The sequence below is a fragment of the Amphibalanus amphitrite genome, unplaced genomic scaffold (assembly GCF_019059575.1).
Source record: "Amphibalanus amphitrite isolate SeventyFive unplaced genomic scaffold, NRLGWU_Aamphi_draft 000420F_arrow, whole genome shotgun sequence".
In the NCBI taxonomy this organism is placed as follows: domain Eukaryota; kingdom Metazoa; phylum Arthropoda; class Thecostraca; order Balanomorpha; family Balanidae; genus Amphibalanus; species Amphibalanus amphitrite.
This window is the reverse complement of record NW_024881914.1, coordinates 147,367-169,296: the sequence shown is the minus strand read 5'-3', so window position 1 is coordinate 169,296 and position 21,930 is coordinate 147,367. Positions and strand designations below refer to the sequence as shown.

At 52.3% G+C, this 21,930-nt stretch overlaps 2 protein-coding genes across 5 annotated transcripts in view; one reads left to right on the top strand and one right to left on the bottom strand.

The window, feature by feature from the left end:
* The first annotated feature begins 125 nt into the window (after nucleotides 1-125).
* On the top strand, nucleotides 126-14,393 carry LOC122391059 (ATP-binding cassette sub-family F member 3-like). 4 transcript variants are annotated; one of them, XM_043384596.1, is made up of 16 exons: nucleotides 126-171; nucleotides 3,257-3,328; nucleotides 6,719-6,824; nucleotides 7,315-7,495; nucleotides 7,786-8,000; nucleotides 8,424-8,528; nucleotides 8,868-9,026; nucleotides 9,420-9,620; nucleotides 10,015-10,197; nucleotides 10,530-10,602; nucleotides 11,103-11,203; nucleotides 11,437-11,614; nucleotides 11,970-12,150; nucleotides 12,555-12,625; nucleotides 13,162-13,311; nucleotides 13,702-14,393. In XM_043384596.1, the coding sequence occupies exons 2-16, from the start codon at nucleotides 3,262-3,264 to the stop codon at nucleotides 13,861-13,863; spliced, it is 2,133 nt and encodes a 710-aa protein (XP_043240531.1). In that variant the 5' UTR covers nucleotides 126-171; nucleotides 3,257-3,261; the 3' UTR covers nucleotides 13,864-14,393. The 4 variants fall into 4 exon arrangements, with proteins under 4 accessions (XP_043240531.1, XP_043240530.1, XP_043240532.1 ...); XM_043384595.1 differs by lacking the exon at nucleotides 126-171 and adding an exon at nucleotides 341-541; XM_043384597.1 differs by lacking the exon at nucleotides 126-171 and adding an exon at nucleotides 418-422.
* Nucleotides 14,394-14,531: 138 nt separating this feature from the next.
* LOC122391058 (bestrophin-1-like) overlaps nucleotides 14,532-21,930 on the bottom strand; it is a 30,145-nt gene continuing 22,746 nt past the window's right edge. Inside the window, exons 9-11 of the mRNA XM_043384593.1 lie at nucleotides 19,050-19,177; nucleotides 17,232-17,358; nucleotides 14,532-16,788 (exon numbers count right to left, since the gene is read on the bottom strand). Coding sequence (XP_043240528.1) covers nucleotides 15,234-16,788; nucleotides 17,232-17,358; nucleotides 19,050-19,177 — 1,810 coding nt within the window. The 3' untranslated portion in view covers nucleotides 14,532-15,233. The remainder of the gene's footprint in view (nucleotides 16,789-17,231; nucleotides 17,359-19,049; nucleotides 19,178-21,930) is intronic.

Below are 21,930 nucleotides of genomic sequence, written 5' to 3'. Positions count from 1 at the left end.
AAGCCTATGATAAGTATAAGATTTCTGCTGTTAAAAACTGACCTTGCATTAAAAAAATTTATCTGTATGATATTTATGACGTCATTTGCGACTTAAAACATTTTATGTGTCAAGTAAACGTTGTTTGGTTTTCACGCCGGCTAAGCGAGAGGCGCAGTGTGGGGAGGATAGGTATTTTATATTTATTTCCTTTTTATCCGCTTTAAATGTTATATTCAAACACATACTTGACAGGTCACGCATTGTACACAGTGCAGTAAAAAAAAAAAAACGCTCCCATATCCATTCCCCTATTTGCTCCCTTTGCCCCCACGAGACAGGTATCTCGCTAGTTCAGGGTCAGACATAGGGTCACGGTCCAGGCCCTGGGCAATAAACTGTGCCCGCATTTCCTGATAGAGCTCGCGATACTTTTTCAGAAGGTCTGTCGACCTAGGAAGCTGCTCCGTCTCTATCATCAGAGAAGGGGTTTCGGTATCTGTTTGGATCGTGGCGAGGTCGTTCACAGCAATATCGGAGCCTTTGTCGTCATGCGTATCGAGTAAGCATTCGTGGTCGTTCCTGTTTCTCGATTCACACGAGTTTTCACTGCCCCCAGCTTGCCAATTGGTGTCGTCCTTGTCGTTGGGTTCAATGCTGCTTCCAGTTGTGTGGGCTGCTCCCATGAGAAGTGACGTGGCGTTACCACGGAGCACGGCAAGCGACACTCGCTGAAAGAGGTACTCTGTAGCCCTCCTGTCGCCGCTTTCACGTGCTATTCGCCGACCTACGTCCTTCAAGAACTGGACAGTGGACTGTCCCAGTGAGCCACTCGTTTCGACGGCGATGGGCTGGAACTTGAAACGCCTTTCCAGCGCTCCATAGCGGCGCCTCTTCCGGCTTTCGGCGGCTTCTGCTGCAGCTCCTGCATGGACCGCCGATTTACCGATGATGTAGCTGGCGTATGTATCGACGCAGGTGCTATCCCATATAAGGCACTTGCCTTCGGTGAAGGGGAAGGTGGTCATCCCATCCGGGCGCCGGCCGTCGCCGCGATCAAGGCCTGTTGGTTCCAGCACTGATGGCATGCCTGCGCTGTGCAGGGCGCGTTTTATGACATCATTCAGCGCGGAGTGTCGCGGCAGACGGCCCGCACTCAGTTGGCAAGACAGCGAGTGCAGCCCCAGGGTGTCGACGGTGGATCCGCACCGGCAGCGGTGAGGAGCACATACCGGAGCGCCGACTCGAAGAGCAACAGCTACTCTGAGAGTTTCATGGTCGAGAAGTGTTCCGAGACTGGGCACAGGCAGTGCGTTCAGCCATGCACCGGAGTGCGACTGCGCTGCTGCGTGAAGTCGGGCACGGTGTCTGTCATCGGGACTAGCCTCGAGCAGCTTCGCAGCTTCAGCGGCTGCCGCGGTTAGATCCCAAACGCGCTGCCGTCCCTGTTCGGAGGCGTCCGGGAGCTCGAGCCCAGTCTCCACTTTCCACCGTTGGTGCAACGATGTCTCGAGCCGATCGATGCTCTCTGCCATGCTGGGGATGATGTCCATGATCAGGGGAGCGGAGGATCTTAGCGATGCAATATATGCTGGAAGAGCTAAGTCAGAGACCCTCCGGATTCCAAGTCCACCCAGACTCACAGGTAGAGTAGCCTGTCGCCATGATTCACCTTGCAGTGCCACGTTTGTGACAGCCGTGATGCCTTGCCGAACAAGCTCGTCAATTTCTGAGAGGATTGTTGCACTACGAAATGCAGGAGCGCTGCGGAGAAGGTACAGGAGACGTGGTGCGCACACATAATTTTTCAGGAGATAGAATGCATGATGCGCTTCTTCGAGACACTGCACTCGGCTCACGAGTTTGTTGACGAGCTGCTTCCCGGTCAAGAGCTGTGCCTTCACTTGATCGTCGCAGATTGGTGCGCCAAGGAGCTGTAGTTCCTCGGGACGCGTCAGACGGATGTCAGGCAATAGCTCTGTTAGTCTGAGCAGCGCATCTGGCTGCCAAACCTCTCTGTCGGCTCCCAGCAGAACCAGCTCGCACTTACTGCCATTGACCTGCAGTCCTTTATCGGCAAGTTGTTCCTTGATGCGTCCAATGTTGCTGGTAACCTGATCGAGTGGTCCTCCCACTGTGCCGTCATCCAGGTACCATACGTTCAGGTCAGAGTCGATACCCTGTGATATGTCGTCAATGGCCATGGAGAAGAGAAGAGAGCTCAGAGGGTCTCCTTGCTGGATTCCAGTGCGGGACCAGACCTTCGAATCTCCGATGTATAGCGGTGACGCAGTTGCATATGCTTGCCAGATGAGCGGGTAGATGGAAGGTACTCTGGCGCGGGCGGTTTCGAGCATGGTGTCCCGCCTTACGGAGTTGAAGGCGTTGCTGACGTCAAGTTTGATGATGGCCGTGGGCTGGGCTGAGCTTACGGCGTGCTTCACAAAGGCTCGAACAGCGTGAACAGCAGCTTCGCACCCATTGCGCGTTGCAACCCCAAGTTGGATGGGTCTCAGCTCGGTCCCGATGCGTCTGGACACACTGTTGGCTGCCACTTTAGCAGCAATTCGCCTGAAGACGCTACCGATGGCAATCGGCCGCAGGCCTCCCGTTTTCTTCCGCAGCGCTACCAAGGAGGCACCGAAGAAGGCCCGCAGAGCGAATTCCGGGATCCGGCCGCTGAGTGCGAGATTCGTCAGAGCTGTAAGCGCTGTGAGAAGTCGCGCTCCAGCCTCGGCGGTGGGCTTAGCCACAAGGCATTGTTCATTGTGCGCCCTTTTATCCGCTTGGTCATTTTTCTGGGGCGATTCTTCGTTCAATACGCAGGTCCTTAAACAACTGGCGACTGGCTAACAGGTACATAGACATCATGACAACAATAATTGGTTTTGAGCTGTGCAAAGCAGGGCTGCGGAGTCGATGGATTTTCGGCGACTCCGACTCCGACTCCGACTCCGGCTTTCAAAAACCAGCTCCGACTCCGACTCCGACTCCGGGCAGAATTGTCGACTCCGACCGACTCCAACTCCCGACTCCGACTCCGCAGACCTAGCAGGGCTGCGGAGTCGACAGATTTTCGGTGGCTCCGACTCCGACTCCGGCTCGGGTTTCTAAAATCGACTCCGACTCCGACTCCGGTCACAACTGTCGACTCCGACCGACTCCGACTCCGACTCCGCAGCCCTGGTGCAAAGGGCTGACCTTTTTTGTTACGGCGCGTGCAGTTTGTACCATGGTTTGTACATAATGTGTTAAAACAAGATTTTTTTATTTTCAGGAGTGATGGCTGCCCAACTTGTTCGGGATGCATTCCCGCACATGGATGATGATCTCTTCCAGTATGTGGAAGGTATGTATGAATACAAATATGCATGCACATGTGGGGCATGTTTGCGGAAAGTTACGGTAACAATTAGAAACAGCTGGTTCAGCGAGCTTGTGGCCAGAGGTGGTAAGGTACCTAGTTAATTTATTTTGTTTTATTGGGGTGTTCCTAATCTCATTGCTAATGATGATTTTTCAACTTCCACCAAGGCAGACTGACCACCAGGCAGGCAGACTGAAAAATACATATGCTCGAAAATGTCTGGTGTAGTGGTGGGATCACTCTGAAAAATTCAGTGCATGTCCGGAGTTACCTCGCATGTGCAGAATTCAGTGCATGGCAGTGGCTGAATTTTTGGTGCAGGGGGGCCTCATAATTTTTGGTTGAAAGACGGTCACTGAATTGGGTCTGTGCGCTGGTCAATCTAGCAGCAGATTTGCCCTGCGGTTGGCTATTGAAAGGTTTTGTTTCAGGACGAGACGTCTCCGACCCAGTTGTTGTGTGCTCTGAATTGCGAGCCACCCTGATCCTACTCGGTAGAGCAGCGGTCGCCTTGGTGAGGCCTTAACCCTTGGCGTGGAGATAGGCATGGAAAGCCTTGTTGAACATCGTTCATCGCCGAGCGTCGTTAACTACTGCAGTGGGTGCGGTATCGAGGGAAATGAGAGCAGAGCGCGGACGACCTGGCGAAACAAGCGGCTGCCTCGGCCGCCCTGCCCTCAAACGCCCGCTCGCTGACCAGGGCGGTTCGTTGTGCGGCCTCGCATCAATGGCGCGACAACTGGTCCAAGTCACTGTTCAAGCCACTCCTCGGGAGCACGCCGCCGCTCCCTATCCCCGGAGAGGACCGAGTGGATGCCGTTTCGGTGCACCAGATTAGGGCGGGTCACTGGGGCCGCTCGCTCCAGTATGTGCACTGAATCGGCTGTCTCCACTCCGCGGCGTGCCAGCAGTGCCCAGATAAGCGGTGCCCCGCGGCGCTCTGCCTTTGTGCCGAGAAGAGTCTAATGTGCCGGCTGCCGGAGCATGTGCTGCTCCACTGCCCGGCCCTCGCTGGCTCCCGCCACCCTCGAACACACCGCTCCGTCGATTTTTGTGGCTCCGAAATTTCCGGCTCCGACCTTGTTCCACGGCACGACGCTACAGTGCGCTAAGCGTACCGCGTATTGAAGTATTGGGTTTCGGTGGAATTAAAAAACTTATTCGGACGCTCAAACATGGGAGGGGATCCAAGGCCCCGGAACGCTCTGTCTGGTTGATATAGCCTTGTTCGGTAGATGTGCACATGTGCTTTATCATGTTTTATGTACCAGTGGCTTAAAGGGACCCTCCCACCTTCAAAAAAGTTTATGAATTGGCATGAAAGTGATGTCGCTCGGTTCAGAAAGAGCGAAAACGAATATCTACCAAATTTCACCGAAAAATATTCACCGGTTTTCAAGATATTAGACTTTTACTTTTGTTTACTTTTTTGGGATCTCCGCTGTTTCTAGCGACTTTATTTGAAAGTGCGGCATTTCTTGCGCGCAAAGCAGCATATACCACCGCGTGCTACAAAACGTTTTAGTCAAACATTTAAAAATCGTTAGATATCTGCGCTGACGTCACACATTCAGAGGGGTATTCCTAAGCATTAGCCCCTCTGAATCAAAATGCTGCAATTTTGAAATTCAATATTTCCGATTTAAGGCATTTCTCGATGTTGTGAGTGCCGAAACCGGTAATTGTGAGCCAGGGACCCCATTTTGGCTATCTCAACTCAAATCTAATGTTAAGTTGGGAGGGTCCCTTTAATTTTGGCGCACAAAAAAATAGTGCAAATTATGCAGAAACTTCTGCGCAAAATCGCTGACGCTGAATTTCGGCGCAAGAGGGTTTCACGTGCGTCCGGCGTAGTGTATGGATGTTTTCCAGTCTGGGGGGGGGTCGGAGTGCTGCCATTTTATGCACATCTGTTTATTGTTTATTGTTTATTGAACACTTAAGAACCCATCCATACAACATGGCTATTCTTGAGTTCGTGTCATAGGAGGTGAAAAAGTAAATACAAGGGGATGGTGACGCAATCAAGCACACATAAAAAAATACATAGCCCACAAGCACGCATACTTTCTAAAATTGGCCCAGACGCCGTTTCACATTCCTTTTAAAAGCGCCCGGTGGTTGCTCCCTGACAGCGAGAGGCAGGGCATTGAAAGCCGACACAGCACGGTACAAAAATCTCCTTCAGCCGGACTCGGATCTTATCCGTGGAAGAGCGAGGTCTGCGTCCTGCCGTGTGTTGCGCTCTCTCCCCTCTCCTACTGTGGAGAGCTGCTCGGCGATATCCTGAGGAGCGCCGGTCACCAACATGCGCTTGAGTAGGCACAGAGTGTGGTAAGTGACCAGTTCACGAGCCGGGAGCCAGGTGAGAGTTCTGAGTGCGTCACTCACGCGGTCATGCTTGCGCCGCCCCGTAATAACTCGTGCACCGAAGTTAATCACCTTTTGAACACGAGACATGTTTTTGGCGACCGCAGTACCATAGACACTGATACAATATCTCACGGTTGACAGAACCAATGCGTTGACAATAGTGATGAGAGTCTCTTTCGGTACTCTATATCTGGCATGACTAAGACCTATGAGAAGGCCAGTACATCGTCCGACAAGCTGATCTATATGGTACTCGTAAGACAGCGTGCGGTCCATTACCACGCCCAAGTTTTTGACGCGATCACTCTCGTGGATGGTACTGCCGCTCACGGTAAGGGTAACAGGCGGAACACCTCGTAACATTTGGCGCGTACCCAATACTATAAGCTGCGTCTTGCTGGAGTTCAGTTTCAAGGAGTTTTGCATAAACCAGCGATGCAGGGTGTTAAGTGCACACTCCATGCGATGGACCAGTGATGCGATGTCACTTTTTCTGCCCGTAACGAGGAGCTGAGTATCATCAGCGTATTGAACGATGGTCACCTCGCTCTCTACGTACAAACTGATGTCGTTCGAGTACACGGTGTACAACAAAGGTCCGAGCGAGGTACCTTGGTACACTCCAATCGGGTTTCTCATCGGTTTGGAGGTCACCTGTTCGTTCTGTGGCGAGCTCATCCGAACGTATTGAAAATGATCCGAAAGATAACTTTGGAACCACTCAGTGTTCACTCCATAAAGTTCGAGTTTTTGAACTTTATGAAATCTGGTCATGCATCTTATCTGCACACGCGAAAATTGCAGACCCAGGTCACTCAAGATCAGGCCAACAATTCACGTCTAATAACCTTACCTCAGGAAAAGTTTTAATGCTGTTTAATGCTGGCCAGTCACCATAGCTACATTGACTGAATGAGTGCTTTGAACTTCAGCAACTGATAAGAGTAGCACTATGTACAGATACTAGGTAGTCCCTCACCTTCCCGTATGTCACTCCAGGAGTGCTGGAGTCCGCTGAGGAGTTCCAGACAGGCGATGACGTCTATGACGCCATTGGAGGCATTGTGGAACAGGTGGCGGGCGATGACAGCGAGGATGACGTCAGGTGAGTGAACACTGAACAATCCAGCTGAATCAATGACGCCCTCCCTGCGGTCTCCTCTCTGATAGTGTGTCCATCAAGCACATAAACGGCTGAATGATATGTTGTGCCAAAATGAAATGGAAATGATCACCGTTTAAACAGCTAGTGGCAAAAGAGTGAATAGGATTTGAGTGGATCAAGCTGAAAAAGCAAACACTATTTATCAGGAGTGCTAATTTTCTTTCCATTTTCCAAAACCGATGACTGTCATTACAGTATGTCATGAGCTTAGCTTTACATTGTAAAAGCTATTGTAAATGAAATGATGGTGTTACAACATACAGTCCTGTCGCTACATTTCCAGTACCTTCTCGTTGCCCCTCACCTCCATCACTGTCCAGTCATTCAGGTTCTACAGTCCCTCCTTTTGTTAGTAACCCATCTCAGTTCTCTTATCGACTTCTCTCCCTTTCCTCTCTGTATAACTCTTCCCTCGTACCACTTCCGACAGGCGGCTGTGCCACCGTGTGATGGCCGAGCTGCAGCTCAGTTCGCCCGACGGCCACCAGGGCGGCGCTGCGAACGGCGACCGGCGCCGCCTGGATGCGCCCGTGCACCTGGGCTCGATGGCCGGGGACCAGGGACCCGGCGAGATGCCCAGCATCTGGCTAGCACAGAAGGAGGTCGCCTCGGTACGGAACGGGGAGGACGGTACAGATGGGAAGAGTGAAAAAATGTGATCACTGATCAGGATATGTGTTTTGCCCATTTACAATTATTTTTTATATAACCAGCCATCACCTGCGCGAATCATTTGTTTGAGACTCATGAGAGCTATGAGAAAATCAGCAGACAGAGCAACACTAGTTCTGTGATATTGATTGGTAACTTGATCGTTCTGGTTCTTACCACTCTCACACTGAAATCTGAATGCGTGTGCCGCTAATCTCACCACCCCCTCCTCCACATCCTTCCCTTCCAGCGTGTCGACACCAAGAAGCTGGAGAAGGCGGAGGAGATGCGGAAGAAGAAGCTGGAGAAGCAGAACGCCACGCCGGCGCCGGCGGCCGTGCTGGCCGAGAAGACGGCCTCGGCCTCGCAGGTCATCTCCAAGCGTGACGTGCGGGCCGAGGCGCGCGGCGCCAACATGTGCAAGGACATCCGCATCGAGAACTTCGACATCTCCATCGGAGACAAGTGAGTAACGTGAGCAGGTGCTGGCTACATTGGCACCTGGTGTAAGTGTGACGGTTCCTCGAGTGGAGGGAGCGATTCGTGTTCTGGCCATGTTCTGGCTAGTTGTTTGTTAGCGATGTGTGCAAGGGAGCGCGTGCAACATGTCTTGCAATCATTTACATTTCAACTAACCATAAGACATTTGTGAAATTGTGATAGGCGGCCGGCGTAGTATCGGTGTAGCAAGTTTGAGCTTAATACATTGTGCATTTCAAGCCATTTTACCCACATCTCGTCATATTAAGTCACTCAGCGGCTTTTGGATACAACAATACGCTTCCTTTCGTTATTGTTGCGCCAACCCTGGTGCCTGTTTATTTGTCTTCATGCTGACTGCTGACTCCCTTGGTGACTCCCCGGTTGATTCACACGCCTCGCCGTCAGGGTGCTCATCTCGGGAGCGGACGTCACGCTGGTGTACGGCCGCCGGTACGGGTTCGTCGGACGGAACGGACTCGGGAAGACCACCATGCTGCGTATGATCTCCAGGTGAGTGGCCGGCGGACGGCCTAGTCCCGTGAGAGGGAGGATCGCCAGACACGGTGGTGCTTCAGACTGTAACTTCAGGGGAAATCCAACAGACACTATGACTACTGGAAGTGATCATCATTGAGGGGGATCGGGGATCGCGATCTGGATACAGAACGCCACCGATGTTGTTATTCATATTTGTAAAAGCAGACCAGTAGACCATCCCTCGCGTCTGCTAGGGGAAATATGTTAGTCGTTACTCTGTTAGCTCGTAGGCTGTTACTCGCGTCTGTTAGTCGCGACTTACTTAGTCGGATGCACCTCTGACATGCCCTCCCCGTTTCTTGCCCTCCTCAGCGGTCAGCTGGTGATCCCATCGCACGTCAGCGTGCTACACGTGGAGCAGGAGGTGACGGGAGACGACACGGAGGCACTCCAGTCGGTACTCGAGTGTGACACGGCACGAGAGTCGCTGCTCACGGAGGAGAAGGAGCTCACAGCGAAAATCAACTCCGGGTGAGAGCGGTGGTGGGCGTGGTGGGCTGGGAGAGAGGGAGCCCGGGAGGGATATACGGAGATAAGTTGTGTGCAATTATGATTATAATACAATTATAGTCAATGTTACCGTTTGTTATGGTACCTGTCCCTGTAGTTTGACATTGATAGTGATGAGTTTTCTCCCCGAAGTACATAAATCAAGGATTGAGGTAAACGCCTGGTGGAACCGTGTCTTCTACCAACCAGTTAACGTGCGTATGCAATTTCAACCGTACTTGTAAACCATAAATTGTAAACTATATTTCACACTAGTCCTTTTATATGCCAACGGTATGAAGGAAGTGAGGTCAGTGTTCCCCCCTCCCTCCACCAACCGCACAGCTAACCTCCCCCTTTCCCCGCCACCGCCAGTCACCAGGACGCCGGTCTGTCAGAGCGTCTGTCGGCCGTGTACGCCCAGCTCCAGGCGTCGGACGCCGACCGGGCGCCGGCGCGGGCCGCCGTCATCCTGCGAGGTCTGGGCTTCACCCCGGCCATGCAGAAACGGCCCACCAAGGAGTTCTCCGGCGGCTGGAGGATGCGACTGGCACTGGCGCGCGCCCTGTTCTCTCAGTGAGTGGCGGTGGAGGGCGCACTGTATGTGTGGGCTTGTGGGTTCGTGAAGATTTAATTATGCATTGCTGTACAATATAATTTTTTCCATCCACGATGGGACGTTATGTGACTGCATTAACTCAGCTATTTCGTAAACAATGATACAATTAATAGGTTTAGGTTTGTTGCTTGCAACTCTGCTTAATTGCTATTCTCCTTTGTATTATGATGTGCGTGGCAGATAAAAGCATAATTGGTTCCTTGCCAACGTATCCGCAACAGCCGCAGCCTCAGCAGATGATCAGCAGTATGCTCCGAAATTTCTCGCATTTCGTCTACTCCAGTCTACTCTGCTCCCCGCTCGATCTACTCACATATATGTACACACACTTTACCCCGCCTCCTCCCTCAGGCCGGACCTGCTGCTGCTTGACGAGCCGACGAACATGTTGGACATGAAGGCCATCATCTGGCTGGAGGATTACCTGCAGACGTGGCCGAGCACGCTGCTGGTGGTATCGCACGACCGGCAGTTCCTGGAGGTGGTGCCCACCGACATCCTCTTCCTGCACACACAGAAAATCGACTGCTACAAGTGAGACGCGTCGTGGGAGGGAGGGGTTTCGTATAATGTGGGGGCTTGGCAGTCATAGTAATAATGTAATTGGATTTTCAGATTGTGTAAGATTCGTATTCTAGTACACACAATACACATAACTTATACAATGGCTCCCGTATGTAACCGATAGACAGGAACAAAAACATTTTGATCCTCCAGCTGCTTTCAATTTTGTAGAATACCCCTAACTTATTGCGGCTAAATGCCTTCCACGGATGCTTGAATGGAAATTGTGGCTGTTTGGTGCACCGTGTCAAAGCTTCTTGTGTTTCCTTTCGCCATTATCATGCTCCCACGCTTCCTTCCAGGGGCAATTACGGCCATTTTGTGAAGGCCAAGGCCGAGAAGATGAAAAACCAGCAGAGGGAGTATGAGGCTCAGGTAAGACGGTGTCGACTGGTATAATATGGTCTCTGAGTAATCACTCTGAATTTTACATGAAGACTCCGGCGAGCCTCTTATTATGTAGACAATTTCATTACTTTCATTTCAGTGAGAGGTGATTTGCTGGTAATTTACTGTGATGATATCTGCGCGGTAATGTGGTGAACGATGATTATACCAGTCGTATTCTCGAGTCATTTTCTTGAATGTTCGTATCTTGTCAGTGCTCATGTAACCTTGAATTCTGAACCATGTTCTGTCCGTGGCCTTTGTCCGTAGCCGTAGCTTTTCTTCAGGTCACTCATTCTCTGCTCAGTTTTTCCTTGAATTCAATTTAGAACATGTCCTCCATTCATGCCTGTCAGTTGCTTTGGATCCGTTACTCGATCGCTATATACGAGTATTTCGTATTTCGAGTATTTCGTACGAGTATTCTCGTATTTCGCTTATTATCTGCCATCACCGAGCTCTACACCTATTTTCGTTCTGTTCGACAGATGGCGTTCAGAGCACACGCACAGGAGTTTATCGACAAGTTCCGCTACAACGCCAAGCGGGCCTCGCTCGTACAGAGCAAGATCAAGATGCTGGAGAAACTGTGAGTGCCCCTTGACTGAAACGAAACCCACTCATAGCCGCGGATTGCAAGTTGTGATTGTCTCGTGGTGAGCTGTCTCTTTATGGTTAAAGCAACACTGGCTAAATATCTGGCCAGTCCTCTGCGGCCTTGTGTTTCCCCTCACAGCCCATGATGGCCTACTCTGGTCTCTGACCTACAGGAAGGCAGATAGGAAACCTTCTCTGACCTCCCCCTCCCCCCCCCCCTCACAGCCCCGAGCTGGTGCCTGTGGTGGCAGAGAGTGAGGTGGTGCTGAAATTCCCGCCCACGGAGCCGCTCCACCCACCGATCCTACAGCTGGACGAGGTGGACTTCCGCTACCCGACCGGCGACAAGTACATCTTCCGCAAGGTGGACCTCAGCACCGCCATGGAGTCGCGCATCTGTATTGTGAGTCGGCGGGGCGGCAGCGGGAGAGGGGCGATGGGGAGCAGAAAACGGTACGCGACAGTATTTGCTGTATCGTCTATATTTTTATATTGTTCGAGTATATGCGTTTTGTGTCAGACATGTGGATGGGTAGTATTGACATGATACTGGGACGATTTTACACCGGGATTGGATTTTTGACTGGTCTTCTAAACTACTTTTGGTAATGATCTATCGGCAGACTTCAAGCTTCGGATCAATTTCTGTGATATCCAACAAATGTACAGCTTATTCCCAGACTTTTGCCCCTTAGTATTCTCTTCCCTTCCCGAGCAGGACAGTGAGCTCAGACTCCCCTCCCTGCCCGCTCCCACAGGTGGGAGAGAACGGCGCCGGTAAGACGACGCTGCTGAAGATTCTGATGGACGAGCTGACGCCCACCTCGGGTATCCGACACGCGCACCGCAACCTGAAGATCGCCTTCTTCTCTCAGCATCACGTGGATCAGCTGGACATGACTGTCAACTCGATACAGCTGCTGGCAGCCCGGTTCCCCGGTAAGAGAGGAGAGGAGGGTGATGGGTGCACTGGGAGCGCGGCCACTGAGCTTAGACCGAATGTGTCAGGTCACTGAGCCTAAAATGAATGCTGGAACACTATCATTTATTTCTGGTAGACCCAAATGTTCAGAAAAAAGATATGAACGATTGTGCTCGTCTTAGACAAAAATAATGGAGCTATGACCGTGAAAAAACATTGTTCTAACAGGGTTACCGCTACAGGGTTACCGCTACATTGGTTACTGCTGGCAATGTGTAGTTTGAATGATATCCAAGTGTGAGAGTACATCAAGCAATGCTAGATTTCACTGGGAAGGGTGAGATCCCTGTGTAATTTTCAATCCGCCACGCCATTTTTCAAAGCTCTGATGTATCTAACCTACGCAAGGCTCTATTCTCAGGTCGCATCGTCGAGGAGTACCGCCAGCAGTTGGGTAGCTTCGGTGTCAGCGGAGACCTGGCCACACAACAGGTGAGCTAGACGTACGGGACCAAACGTCCTGTCTCTCCGACCTGACTGGGTGCTAGCGGGTGCAGGATTCGAGGTGTGGGGTGCAGGAGGTCGGTGCGGGATCGGGCGACCAATCTTCTCAGCTACATCTCAAACAGCTCAAAGCTTGGTCCGAGATCAGCGGTCTGTTTTCACGAGCTAGTGTAATGTCATACATTGTTTCAGTCGTCAATGCCTTATGTTTATAGTTTTATGTCACGCTTTTATGTTGTCCGGTATATCTTGCCCGTGTTACGCCTGTCGTTGAAATGTCACGGAACACGTCTTCGCAATTATACGCCACTTGTCGAGAGCGGCTGGCTGGCTCTGTCCATAGCCTCAGGCCATCACCTCGCTCCAGCGCAGCTGCTCACTCCGCCTATGTATGTCTCTGTTTTCGTCACAGCTGACCGTTCCTGCGCCGTTCTGTGCCGTTCAGGTTAGCAGTTTCTCTGGAAGTCGAAAGTCTAGGATGGCGTTCGCATCCGCTAACTCCTTCCGTGCTCTGTTCCGCGCAGGTGGGCAGTCTGTCGGGAGGTCAGAAGTCCAGAGTGGCGTTCGCAGCCATCTGCATGGCGCGGCCCAACTTCTTCATCCTTGACGAGCCTACCAACCACCTGGACATTGAGACCATCGAGGCGCTCGGACACGCCATCAACCGGTTCAATGTGAGTTATGCACTGGGTGCTGCTTGTGAGGCGAATGGTTTCCATCCATTGATAAACACATTGTTATGATCATGCGACAGTTTGTCTTAGTCCTTCAACCAGTTCCTGAATTCGATATTATGCTGTAGTTCTCTTATGCTGAGCTTGTAGTTGTGTTTATGAACCATTGCTTTCTCTATCTTATTTCCATACTACACGTATGTGCCCGTACTATCCCCCTGAACCTCATTCTCTCCCCCCGCTTCTCATTGCCGCCACCATAGACAGGGCGTCGTAATCATAGAAACCCACTAACGCCCCGCTGTCCCCTCCCCCTCACATCCCACCACAAACACATAACACGGTGTGACCTCAGTACCCCATACCCATCTGACGCCTCCTCCCCCTCAGGGCGGCGTGATCCTGGTCTCCCACGACGAGCGTCTGATCCGGATGGTCTGCAAGGAGCTGTGGGTCTGCTCCGGCGGCACTGTGAAGGCACTGGAGGGTGGCTTTGACGAGTACAAGGCCATCGTCAGGAAGGAGATCGAAGCCGCAAACGCCAACGGCTGATGAACGCCGCACATCTAGGTACTATGGAATGGGGCGGGGCGGTCCAGGCTGGGTCCTGGAGTGTCCCCTGAGCACAGAGGGCAGAGTTTTTCAGCTGTTTTGTATCAGCTTGGTGACGAGTCAGCCTTGCGCGGATGTCGCCAGGCAGTATATTTTCAATATTGTTCGGAGCCGTTTTATGCAAGTCGTGTAAGGTGGTCACAGAGAGCGGAATGGTATCGGCTGCTCTCTCCGGTAATAAGGGTGACCCTAAGCTGGGGCGGGTGCTGCCCCTCTCCGTGTCTGGAGCTGGGATTCAGGGGATGTGAGTGCAGTCAGCGGGTCATATGGGCGTCCAGGGGAGGCTCACTATCGTGACTGAGACGATCTGAGGTCAGCTGTCGGCCCCGATACTGCTGCGACCGGTGAGGCGTCGTCACTGGGCACACTGTTACCAAGCCCGATGTGATGACGACGGGCCGGCAGTAAAAGGACGCTTCCACTGTACTATCCAGGAGTGATGGCTAATATATGGTGACTTCAGAACCGCGGACAATCGTTTCATTTAGGCGGTAGTATTAGCAATTGGCCCCTGCTGTTCATTTATCTGATGAACACTCGGTATCGTTGGTGTAAACGCAGCGGTTTTGGTGAATACGGGGTACCTATATTTGGTGTGTATTCAGCGGTTATGGCGGATAATCGGTATATTTGGTATATAATCAGCCTTTTTGGTGTACACTCGGTCACACCTCACTGCAATCACTAGGTGCGTCAAAATCAGTGCGGAACATATTCTGAAACATTGGTGACTGCTGAGGTACCTCATAGAGTCGGCATCCTCATAATGAAATGGCGCTACAAAATGCACAGCAACGGACATTACGATATAGGTCCTATGACTTCGTCACCATAATGATAGCGACAACACAGATGGAGCCTAGTCGATGCGGGGCTCTCCTTTCTCGTTCTCCACACACTTTCACGCGTCGTGCCCGGTCGCGACGAATGAAGAAGCCGCCTTTCGGGACTAACTATGTCACGTATTACCTATATTTTCTAGTGTCTCCTTTTTATTCTACCATTTCGCCAAACTCAAAACGGATAATTCATAATATCAATGCACGGAATCGGGCGCGAACGGATACAACTGAAAGACAAAAGTAGCAACGCATGCAGGCATATATGAAGCACAGCAAGCCTTTGACTCCTACCGCTCACACAGTTTATCCACTGGACATGGCCAGCTGGAGGCTAGTCTCGTCTATCACCACGACTCTGGCGCCGGTGAGAGTCCACCGGACCCCAGCTGACTAGAGGACAGCCCTGACGGCATATCACACAAAACAACCGCGTGGGCGGTCCGACCCCGGCCCCGAGCCGTCGGGTCTCTACTGGCGCTTTCTCCGCGTTCCCCGCTGCGCCTCGATCCTCCGAAGACTGGGAGAGACAGAGGCGGACGGTGGTCCAGGTGGTTCCCCCGCGCCTAGACTGGCCGTCCGAACAGGGGGCCCTGGCGCTCCGCAGGGTCCTTGTGCCCCCGGGGGTCCTGGTGCTCCTGAAGGACCTTGTGCCCTCGGGGGCCTTAGCGCCTCCGCGGGTCCTGGCGCTCCCGAAGGCCCTGAGGCCCCTGTGTGTCCTGATGTTTCTGAGGGCCCTTGAATTTCTGAAGTGCCCGGTGCCCCTAATGACCATAACGCCCCAGAGGAGCCTGGCTTCTCTGAAGGACCTCGTGTTCCCGATGACCCTGACACCGACGCTCCTGAGGGTCTTGACGTTCCTAAGGGCTCTGATGTTCCAGGTGATTCAGGTGTCTGAGGTTCCCTGCGTCCTGAGGTCCCTGGGGACTCCTGCGTCCCTGCCGTGCCCAGCGTGGTGTCCCGAGTTCCTGTAGACGCCGTCGGAGTTTCATTGCTCGTCGCTGACGTCGCCGCCGTCGCCGCCGTCGCCGCCACCGCTCGGTGTGCCAGCTGTTCGACCTCACTCGGCTCGAGGATCTGGACGCGCTTGTTGGCCGAGGCGGGCAGACTGTGCTTCCGCTCGAGACTGGAGGTGGCTGATCCCGACTGAGCCACTCGCTGAAAGTCCGGTAGGCTGCTGACTGCTGGGAGAGGATGGAGAGGAAACTGGTCCTCATCAGACGCCTCAGCGCAGGAGGTGTCCTCCAGCTGGTGAGCCGAGGCGAAGAGCTCCCCGTCCGTGTCGCACGGGTCTAGGTCTACCGGGACGTGGTGCAGAAGTTGGGCGGCAGACCCGGACCGCGTCAGACTCGGGCCCGGGTCGGACAGTCCCCTATCGGTGAACAGGGGGCCGGGGTCGGTGAGCGCCGGGCTGTGGTCGGCCGGCGTCGGCTCATGGACGCGCTCCGTCGGACTGGGGCTCAGGTCCGTCCAGCAGCCGTTCCGATCGTCCCAGGAGCGGCTGAAAGGCGCTGCGTCCGCCCACGTCTTGCGACTCCGAGAGCCGCCCGGCGACTCGCGTCGGAAACTGGGCGCCTGGACAAACACACTCGGCACAGAGAACCGATGTTGGCTGCCCTGGGGAGAGGCGTCAGTCGTGCGTCGCTCGTCGAGCTCAGAGATCAGGCAGGTGACCTCGGGTCGTACGCTGTCGGTAAGGCTCTGGTCGCTGGTGGCAGGCGGCACGTAGGGGTGCCAGATGACCTCTGCCTTCTTCCTGCGCCGCCACCGCGCCGGGATCAGGTGACCCGAGTGGGTCGAGGAGCGCTTCGGCAGCTGACGGTCCATCCGGGTCGGGAACGACAGCGAAGGGTGTCGGGTGACGACACCCTCCCCGTCGGCCGCGCGGCGCAGCGCCGCGTCGTCAGAGACACCGCTGGACGTCACCGAAAACTGAGTGTCTAGTTTGGGCCGCCAGGTGGCCGTCCGGTCAGCTTGCGGAGTAGCCTCAGCGCTCGAGTGATCCAGTGGTCGGCGGAACACTGATCTGAGGAAACACAGGATGTCACTGTTTAGACGGCAAACAGCCGTTTGGCAATGCGATATGCTTTGGAAGTTCGGAACGCTGGGCTGGGGCTCGAATTCGCAGCACAAATATATCCGCCGAGTCGAAAATAACTGAGCAGCTGCTGCGGAGAGACTGGCCTCAAAGGGGGGCAAGAATGCGCAATACGACTGATTTGTGGGCTTTTGCTTTCCAACAGTTCAGTCAGAAGCTTCATGCTTATACAACTCATTGAATAAGTCAAAGCAGCAGTGGTTATTTTAGTTAAACCATGGTATCAACAATATATTGACTGAAATGATTTTAAAAGCAACCGACCTGGAGAATGCCGTCAAAGTTTTCACATCGATAACTAGTTGGGTGGTTGTGCCTGGGTCGGAACGGGTTGAGGTCAGGGCAAGTCAGGGCGGGGTGGCTCGTCTTACCCACAGCTACCTGCGGACTCGGATCGGTTCTTGGGACGGACGCGGCCGCCGTTCGGTGACGCGTGGTTTCTGCTGGCCAGCAGTGCCTCGTCGGGCACACTCATGGCGCCCACGCGCGGGTCACGACCTGCCGGAGGTCACCACGGGTCAGACGGCGGGTCGACACGGGTGTAGGTGGGAGCACGGAGGCGGAACACTGTTCAGGCTGGATAGATGGAAAGAGGTGATCAAAGATTCCCAACTCTTGTCACAAACAAAGATAAAATAGAGATTTTGTAACGTTTTGGGTCACAACACTCCGTTTTAAGGTATCCAAGCTCCAAAAATTAGCTTATTTAGTAATGACAAAGAAGACACTAAGTCTTACGGTGTCTTATCGATAACTACCGCATAAGTGAACGTTTATTTCAGTAAACGGGATAAAACAACCTCTTCAAATCCTTAATGCTTAAGTCCTGCAGAAATCGAGCAGAATGTGCTTGCTAAAATATTAACAGGATTTTTTACAAGTCATTGATCGGCTGATCAAGTGGGGTCCCACCAGCAGGGCTAACGGATATAGTTCATCAACGAATGACAAGCAACGATTCCCATGAAGATTTGTGTCATATGTCACCCATGGTTGAAAAGGTTTCAGACTCCGCGGCTCGCACAAATATATTCCGAAATAAGACGTTCGCAGGGTCTATGCGTCCTAAATGTTCTCCAGAATTATTGTTATCGCCCAATCCTTTCTCCCAGTAGATAACCCTTAAAACAATTTATACGAACGTCGGCTGGACAGCTGCTCATCCGTTTGCTCCCCTCTTCAGAGCGTATTACTGTAACCGTAATCGATTTGCCTAGTTGGAGCGTCCCATACCGTAGATCAGGATATACCGAGCGCAACGAAAGGCGTCTCGGCGGGAACACCCTGGCATTGCGTCAGCTTTCAGCGCCTCTGGACGAACGGAGCTAGTTAGCGCGTCACGAGCTCGTACTCTGTCCGGGCGCCTTTTCACCCGTCACCAGCGACATCGGCCGGCGTGATTTGCGCCGACCGCCGCGCGGCGGCCCGTTCAGACCCGGCCCGTCGCCGCCCATTGGTCCGTATCACCGCCTGCATCACTGTCTGCCGCCGACAGGCGATAATGAACACCTGAACGTCAGCGCCGGTCACGTACGCTGACCGAGTCGCTCCGTGGCCGTCCCGTGTCAGCGCGGCCGGCGATCGGAACAAACGGCCGGCACCCGGTCAATAGCGCCGGAGTAAAATAAACCAGCCGGCGCCGCTCGGCGTCTCGTGAACGGAGCGGCGCGGCGCGCGGTGACAGAAAATTAGCCCGGCTACGAGCGTGACCGGGTCACGGGCACTCCGAGCGCCGCAGAGGCACTTGGCGATGGTGGACACTCCAAGCTGTTACGTCGGGCGGAATGTAACCTGTTCGTAACCTACTGCGGTGTAGGAGCGTTTGTTGTGGGTCGTGATCGGACTGGGTCGTGCTCGACAAAAGACGAACGGTCAACGGACATTGAATGGCTGAAGTCTGCCAGCACGATATTCGAAAGCTGGTGCATGCAGCGGCGCCAGCGTTTATTTGTATAGACCGCGCATTAATTAATTCGTTGTTGTGAGTTTTTTCCTTTATTCTTTCAATTTAGGCTAACATAAAAGAAACATAAACAAACAGAATATCTAATTTGTGGTTCCTTTTCATTCCTGCTCATTGGATTAGCGTATCATTCTGTGGATATAGTTATATAAGGCACGTCTTTCAACCATCCACTATCAACACGACCGTTTTGTCATCGGACTTCTGTCCGTTTTCCGGTATTTACCGTCGATGAGGCCGTTCTCTGCGGCGATGCTGCCCAGCGAAGTGGAGCCGAAAAAGTGTTCGCTCTCGTCGTCATCCTGCTCCTCTTTTATCTCCGGCAGCACCATGGTGTGCTCTTTCACCGGCACCCTGTGCAAAGGGGAGAGGGGGACGGTTAACGGCAAGTAATCTTGAGCGGCACAGGAGAGCGACGAACATTTGTACAGGAAGGGGAGGGACGTTCACTGAGACGCATTCAATACCTATAAAAGGCTCTTGGCGAGATAACGAGGTATTTCTGCAACATTACTGCGATAGATTACCTAAGCTTACGTAAAAAAAAAGAACATAAATTAACAGTGCCTGCATGCCGGCTGCATTACTGCCTGCCCTTTCAGCCAAGAGTAAGAGCTAAAGAGTCATTCTGTGCCGTCATGCACCAGCCGGCCAAGTTGGGGACGGCCGCGGGGGTACGAGCGGCCCGCCAGACACGGCCGGCCTTTGGAGACGGTCTGCGCGTCCCTCCCACGGCCAACCCAAACAGCACCGCGGCCCGGTCCCAGGACAGGCGCAATGCCCTGACATGCGCTGGCTCGGCAGCCAGACACCGCCGTCCCTCCAGAGACCGCCCTTGTCTCCGTGCGCTGTTTAAATCGCCCCTTGTCTCCGGAGACGGCTTCCTGTAAATGCCCACGGTCTTCTCCGGTGACGCGAGAAGGCGTATCGCTGTGGGTCTGGCTATTGGGGATTTTCTCTGAGCCGTTGGGATTTTCTGCCGGCGCTCCTTCCCAATCGTATATCCCGGAAATTTAGCGACGGTGACGCCGCTCAAAGGTTAGCCGTGGCGGCTCGGCGCCAAATCGTGCCCCAGTCGGGAAGCCCGTCAGCCTTTCCGGTGGGTGCCACTGGCGACCTCTTCCTGGTCAGAAAGTCCACCCGAAGATTCTCTCCCTAAACAATTTGCGCTAGCTTGCCGGTAATGTTGGGGTGATGAAGGAGTATGGCACAGCCCACCCACCAGCTTTATCTTTCGGCGGTACTTTCGGCATCCTTGATTTGATTCTATAGGATAATGGCGTGCAGCAAAGCGTATCATGTGCCACACGATTTGAGGCGCTGTTTTATGTGGTACGGCAGATTAAATTTGATTAGCATATTTCATGGTTCCTAATCTAGTGATAAAATGCAACTTATAAGTAGCATTTCACTCAGACTTATAAGTCTGAGTCGGACGTTCACTCAGACGACACTCTTGGTTCTCAACAGGCGAGAATCGAAAAACCGACAATTACATCAATGAATTAATAGGTCTTAGGTGAGATTTATTTTAGATCAAATGAGTTTCAGTGTTTTTTATTTTAATACATTTTGCAGATGCTGCTCTGCATGACAACAATCAAAAATACAGTGTCACCGGCTACTAGCTCGTATGGTATTCATGAGCCCAAGCCTGCAATACATTAAAATACATATGTTAAACAGCAGCTGAGCTGGGAAATTAACTGTGGACAGACAGAGGTTCGGTCTCCTGTCCTCGTCGGCGACTCCAAAAACGGACAATGAAATTCAGACGGCGATATGGATTGACATTATTTATCCAGTCGGATCCGGAGCTCCGACCCGTCACTAAACGCTAGCTTGGAGGAATTTCAGCTTGTCAGTGCTGCGGCAGCCGGCTAATTTGCCACGTTATCGCCAGCCTTGGTCTGTCATGGCGTCGGCGTTGATATAAAAATGACGGCAGAAACCATTGAGATTTATGGTGCGGAATGAATTAAAGGGGTATGTGGATGCCGTAGGTACATGCTACACATGACCCCCAAAGGAGGTTAGTGTCTTCGTAGCAACTAGCATGTCTGAGTGTTAAGCCCTAGGTTAAAAATAAATTCACACATAAATTTTGAAAAACTCCGAGCATATCAATCCAGGCCGAATGATACGCGGTGCTCACGAAATGTCCGACCCCAGCAGCTGAATTTCCCAGCAACAAACACTTATTAAGTTGATACATTGGAACTGCGTGAGCCAATACGGTCTTTCCGGCTGTTTCAGTACCTACCCACGCAGACGCAGCATTATTCAATTTCTTCCTCCACAACACCAACCGTTTGCAAACGCATGTGCAAGACAGATACAACGAAATATCCCTGATATAATTACCTAGCGAGTGATGTAAGTGGAACATAGAGCACTCGTGTTCTAGGAACTAGATCGGAACAGCGGGAGGAGAACACAGCGGTCTGCATGCCAGCACGAGCACGCAGTGCTCACACGTGCTCCACTGAGAGGAAAATCTGCGACGAAATCTGAGAAGTGTGTTAACATTGCTGTCGGAGGGAAATTACTGTTCTCATTAGCAGCGGAATGAAAAACGGACAATCAGAAAGGTGGTCCACCTGAGTTTGCAGCGAGATTTAATCTACACCACGCAGGTGTTGCTAATTGACGTGCTGTTTTTGTTCGTTGTGTAGTGCAAAATATCCAACGAACACAAACATTTATAAAACACGTCCAGCTTTGGGATCATGGCTAGCGGCTGCTCAATTTCATCCGGCTTAGGATAAAATGAACACAAATTGGTAATACAACTGGACACAGGACATGGGCAGGGCTTATAACGGTATCTAAGTTAAGTAACATAAAGCAAAATATGTTTTAGAACAAGAGAGCTGTCAGAATAGTTATTTGACTTATAGGCGACGAATTGGTAGGTGCCTATAAGAGTCTTAGCCACCATCCGTCATAAAGCCATGAATTGTATGCATAAAAAGCGTAGAATCCTGTCGTCAAACTAGAACTACACGTCGGTCCTAAATGTTGTGTGGCCTTCTGGCCGAACTTTTACTTCTGATCTCTGCACAAAGCATACTGATTGGTTTTCTCGAATAAATCGTGAGCATTTC

What these genes read in the sequence shown, in the direction of transcription:
- LOC122391059 (XM_043384596.1), top strand. Translation starts at nt 3,262, where the DNA reads ATGGCTGCCCAACTTGTTCGGGATGCATTCCCGCACATGGATGATGAT. An exon ending in CAGAAAATCGACTGCTACAA is followed by an intron (nt 10,198 to 10,529) that starts GTGAGACGCGTC and finishes GCTTCCTTCCAG; the next exon opens with GGGCAATTACGGCCATTTTG. An exon ending in ACGCCATCAACCGGTTCAAT is followed by an intron (nt 13,312 to 13,701) that starts GTGAGTTATGCA and finishes CCTCCCCCTCAG; the next exon opens with GGCGGCGTGATCCTGGTCTC.